Source organism: Strongylocentrotus purpuratus, unplaced genomic scaffold (assembly GCF_000002235.5).
Source record: "Strongylocentrotus purpuratus isolate Spur 01 unplaced genomic scaffold, Spur_5.0 spur5_scaffold_5, whole genome shotgun sequence".
NCBI classification, from domain to species: domain Eukaryota; kingdom Metazoa; phylum Echinodermata; class Echinoidea; order Camarodonta; family Strongylocentrotidae; genus Strongylocentrotus; species Strongylocentrotus purpuratus.
The window spans coordinates 13,392,848-13,398,169 of NW_022145611.1; the positions used below are offsets into that span (position 1 = coordinate 13,392,848).

General features: G+C 40.6%; 1 protein-coding gene across 1 annotated transcript; it reads left to right on the forward strand.

Annotated features, from left to right (window-relative positions):
- Positions 1-534: 534 nt before the first annotated feature.
- Positions 535-4,758, forward strand: LOC587999. Its single transcript, XM_787701.5, has 5 exons — positions 535-605; positions 1,924-2,334; positions 3,091-3,263; positions 3,620-3,704; positions 4,144-4,758. Exons 1-5 carry the CDS (start codon positions 584-586, stop codon positions 4,677-4,679), a joined length of 1,227 nt encoding a protein of 408 aa, XP_792794.4. The 5' UTR covers positions 535-583; the 3' UTR covers positions 4,680-4,758.
- Positions 4,759-5,322: the final 564 nt, after the last annotated feature.

Sequence of the window (5,322 nt, forward strand, 5' to 3'; positions counted from 1 at the left end):
ATCTTTCTCGATATAAAGCATATATGTGTATATATATACATATTACATTATGAACTTATTGGCATCATTAGTGTTGAATCCATTACTAGATGCCCCTTACTAAATCCATGCACACTCATGCAGGTCTGTTTCTAGGACTATGCTGGAAGTACGTCTCACGGAAAAATTATTCTAGGAAATTTAGGGGGGCGGTCGGGCCGGAGCCCATCAAACTTCTTTATTGTTATAAAAATTCATGGCCTAAAGGGCCTAAAGGGGGTAAAGGGAATCTGCCAGGTGTGGTGGTAGTCTGTGGTGCGATTACGACATCGATTTCGGTGCAGGGATGCAGTCAAAGAGACCGTCGATCACCACACACAGTACGTACCAGAAAGTTTTACGTAGATGCGCATATTAATGAATTGCAAATTAGGCCCCATCTTCAGATCTTGTAAAGAGTTGATATTAATCGCAACTCATTTACAATTGATATCAATCGGAATTATGTAGGCCTATATAAGAGAAGTTTGCAAGCGCAGATACCTTCAATGTTGTCGTCAAATAAAGCGCATGTGATCTATAGCCGATAATTTCATTGACAAGGATGGATGCAGCCGCATCATCAGGTAAGGGCGAAACTGCGCCTTTTTCTAATTAAGATACATTTTATGATGGATTTTAATTTGGCATGTGGTATGTTCGGTAAAGTGTATTTCCTTTGTATTGCATTGCGTTTTTTGTTGTGCAAAAGTGTTTGAAATGAAGAAGCAAGACGCCCTTCTTTGTAGATTTGAGCTACTGTAGCCCCATTCGTAGTATTTCGTGTTATTGAATAAGTTCCAACCAAAGCATTGATCACTACACTAGACTCGCCTGACTACCATTATGTACATGTAGTAGTAGTAGTAGTAGGTGGTCAATGCTTTGATTTGACAGAAAGACCAGTGGCGTACTAGTATTGGCCTTTGCTGGAGTGGTTGTAGCTTTTGGCTTTGACTTTGAGTCTTTATTATTACCTTTATTACCAGATCTGAAAAAATGCAGTCATTAGCAGATTAGTTTACTGCAGTCTGGTTTTCAGATCTAGTTCTAGTTCTACTTGATGTTATCTTAATTTCTATCTATCTATCTAGACCTCAGCCAGGCTCTAGAAAGTCTAGTTCAGTAGTTGCTTTCCAAAACATTGAGTGTTGTCATGGTTGTGGCTTGAAGTTGTGCATGTGCCAATGTTTGAAACAGTTTTTCAATAAAAAGAAGTAACATTAACAAGTTTATGTCTGCTACTAAAATTGTTTCAGTGATGATGATGATGAACAGCATTTTTATGGCGCCATATATCTGTTTAAAAAAACATTCAAAGGCGCAAGGTATTTCGTCTTAAAATCTCATCAAACATCAAAGCTATACAAGTCGAGGTCTAGTTAGATGCCAGTAATGATGCTCCTTGCACTCTACCATCACTCCCCTGGCCTTGGATCCAGCTTAATGGACATAGCTAAATGGCTAGATATGTAGCACTCTTTTAAGTGAAAATGACACTTTTTATGTCAATTCATGTATGGGACATAAAATGACTGAATACCGAGGTCCTTCCCAAACAGAAGTGACATTCTAATGATTGATTTTCAGGGACTTTTCAGCCAATCAGGAGGAGAATGGAAGGGCACGCTATTGACATCAACTACTGGAATTTTTTTAGGATTGCATGCTATGCTTTGTAGTAGACGTGTAGAATCTTTCTCTTTATTTATGGTCCCAGCATGAACGCCTGTGTTAGCTTTCAAAATTCAGTGCCAAGAGAGTACCCCTAAAATGTTCAGTAATTAAAGACAAGTCAGTTGAGTTTCCAGTAGAATAGCTTGGCCAACTGTGGTAGATAGATGAAATAAAAATAGACTTTAAAACATAATAATTTCCACTCCTCTCTGTCTCACTTATATTAAGGTGACATGAAGAGAAACATGGCTGCTGTAAACCAGATGGCAGTTGACATGATAGTCAATCAGCGTGCCCTTCCATACCCTCGAGGCAACCGCTCAATCAGGCCCAACGGCCGCAAGTACAACTCGTACACCCCCGAAATGCGCACCCGCATTGCCAAGTACGCGATGGTGGCAGGAGACCTGGAGACTGCGCAACACTTTAGCCGTGAATTGGGACATAAGGTGGCCGTCACCAGCGTGTGGCGATTCAGAAAGGCCTATACCAGGGAGTTGAAATGGCTCCATCAGGAAGGGGTGATCTACCAACCTAATTCGTACAGCGCGGGGGATAGACGCCAGGGAGGGGTGCATAGGAGAGTTGGTGGGAGGAGCCGAGGCGTCGACATTGCAGATGCAGTCACTGTTCAGCAAGGTGCATCATAAGAATTTGAAATGAGAATAGGGTTGTCCTCTTATAGATTGCCCTCCCCCTTTGAATTCAGAATGACAAAGAGATTGAAATAAATACTCCATTTAATGCTGTAGTTGGACCTGGATTTTGGCACTCAATGATAATTTAGTTTAACCCATTTACACATACCGGTAGTAGGTATGGAGCTGTGGCTTTTGAATATAAACTCAAAATTTTCATAAATTCAGGTTTTGATCTGGAAATACTAATCCTTTTTGTATACTTGTAGATAAGTTGTTATACTAATCAAATGATGTGTAAAAGTGTCTTTGGATTTATAATGTAATCTAATGTCCTGGAATTTTCCTGTCAATAAGAACTTTGCGAAGTAGAGAATGGATGTTGAAAGTGTCAAACTTTATATTAGATTGAGAATTTTGAGAAGCGGAGCATTGTACAAACAGTTTTCAGGGAAGTCTATTCTGGCAATTCTGATCAATATATCTTGCAGACCAAGGATAATCTAAATTTTGTTGCTGTTGTTCATTCAAGATTGCTTCTCGCAGATATCTTATTAGATCATCATTAAAATTCAAACTTGTATCAAATTTTTCTTTCCTTTTCTTTTCCTAAATTTTCCCTTTCCTTTTTCTCTGTTTTCTATTTGTCCTTTCTGTATCTTCCTTTTTGTGCATTCTCTCATTTGTTTTCTGTTCTCTTTATTTTCTATACCTGTCTCTGTCTATCTCTCCTTTCTCTCTCCCTCTTTCTATACAGGACGAGGTGAGCAGATGGATATGGGGGCAGACTGTGACTGGACCCCGCCCACCGAGGCTGAGATGAAAGTGATTCAAGCCAAGAAGGAAAGATCAGACAAGATCAGTAAACTGATGGGAGACTACCTACTCAAGGGATACCGCATGCTAGCCACCACCTGCACGCATTGCGGGGTGAGTGTACTTACATCAGATGGATATATCATCCATTGTAACCTAGAAGGACTATACCTTGCATCATTTCAAATAGAGTCAATGCCAGTTTGGCTCTTAACAGGTTTACATTGAAACAATGCCATGACCCTTATAAGGAACCTATATGTTTTCCATTGTGCAGTAAATTTAGCAACTTTATATTTTCATACCACACAGGTATTATTTAACTTCATGGATGCGCTTGAATTAAGGCAAAATAAAGGGATGCAATCGATATGCGGAACAGTATGTAAGCCGGAACTAAGTTAAATATATAACTGTGAGTAATTATAACCTGAAGACTTTTATTCTTTTCTGTTTGTCACCCAATACAGACGATTCTGTTACGAGACAAGCAGCAGAAGGATTACTGTGTGACGTGCAGTGAACTGGCTACAGAGCATGCCAAGGATGACCCAGGTGAGTTATTTGCCATGTCACTCGTGTATGTCTGAGCAAGCAAGTTTGATTGCATACCTGGCTAAGCCAGCTTTCCTTGGGAAGAGGAAACAATTGGTCTGCTGCCCAGAAACAATGGAGTGGCAGAAAGGAAGACTTGAAATTTAACGGCATTTTTTCAGACATTCATGTACCTTGAACAAAATCTTTATTCAAATGTAAGAAGTCAATAACAAAACAGATACTGGTTATCCCTCAAGAAACACATAACTTCACATCATCAATCAGTTAAGAAGGCTGAATGATCTGTAGGAGGTTATCCTTCCCATATGTTGTTACAGAAGTTGAGAAGCCAAGAAATTGTAGATATTATCTTTGAATATGTGAGAAGTGTCACCACGCCAATAAATGATCTTGAAGCTTGAACAACCACTTTTGTTCATGACATTTTTTTTGGCAGCACTGAGTGCAGAAGCAGCAAGATCTCAGGTGAGGGAACAAGAATTGGTGAGGGCCTCTCCCTCATCCTCATCAGGAACCGGTGGTGTCTCAGCACAGAACACAGACGACATGCCCTTCACCATCACCAACGTTTGCTCAGGTCCTGAGGCCTTGGGCAACCACCAGCTCCAGGGAGCAACCTCCGCTACCGCTCAGAGGATCCAGCTGCAGTCATCCCCATCACCGGCACCTCCACCAACAAACCCTCAAGCTACCGTTCTCCCCCAGACGGCCGGCTCGCTGATGAACAACACCCAGCATGCCCCCGCTACCACCACAATGGGTGCACCAGGAGGAGCCAGAACATGTGGGGATCGGAACACAAGGGTTGAACTTGTGATCGGACAGTCACTAGACTCTGTCTTGGACAAGCTCACGTGGGCTAGTGCAGAGCTTAGAAAGAGCACCTCCGTAGAGTCGTGCACTCAATTGTGCAGGCTGATCCAGGCATGTGCCGATGCCGCGGACAGTTTGAAAGGGAGTAATCAAAACTGAAAAAGAGATCCTGAAAGACTTTGGACCTTCCTGATCACCCTTGTATTTGTGTGAATGAAAAAGAATACTATCAGCCAAACCAGTTTCTGTTTACAGTGTTTTGTGTCTAGATATTGCTGTACCATAACAAGATTAAAGATAAAGACCAGTTATGGTCATGCGATTGCATTGTGAAAGAAACGTTGTGGAATCGATCAGAAAAGGTTGATCATCTAGCATATAAGTATTGGTGTGTACTGCAAGGTTTTGGAATCATCAAAATGATAAGAAATTTGGCCCAGTCTTCGTAAAGTTGCAAGCACTGTACACAGAAAGATGTATATAGGAATACGCACACATGCTCGACACATGCGTTTATCTCTCACACACCAATAAATAAACTAATTTACCAAATATATCAATTAGTAGGCGGTTTCCCGGCAAAATTTGTATCATCATGTATTAGTCAAATCATATTCTTTCACATGATTGGTAATAAGAGCTTCTATTTTATTTTTTGAAATTGGGGCGTTTCCAATACTGGTCTTTACCTTTACGCATATCAAATCTACATTTTTTTTTAAATGGAGATGGACAATTTGAATTATCTAGTTGGAAATATCATGTATCACGTTCTGTACTTGAGAGAATATCTTGTGATAAC

Bases quoted from the DNA above. Each gene is read 5' to 3' on its own strand.
- LOC587999 (XM_787701.5), top strand. From the start codon at position 584: ATGGATGCAGCCGCATCATCAG. The intron at 606-1,923 runs GTAAGGGCGAAA...ACTTATATTAAG, and splicing joins GGATGCAGCCGCATCATCAG to GTGACATGAAGAGAAACATG. The intron at 2,335-3,090 runs GTGCATCATAAG...CTTTCTATACAG, and splicing joins TGCAGTCACTGTTCAGCAAG to GACGAGGTGAGCAGATGGAT.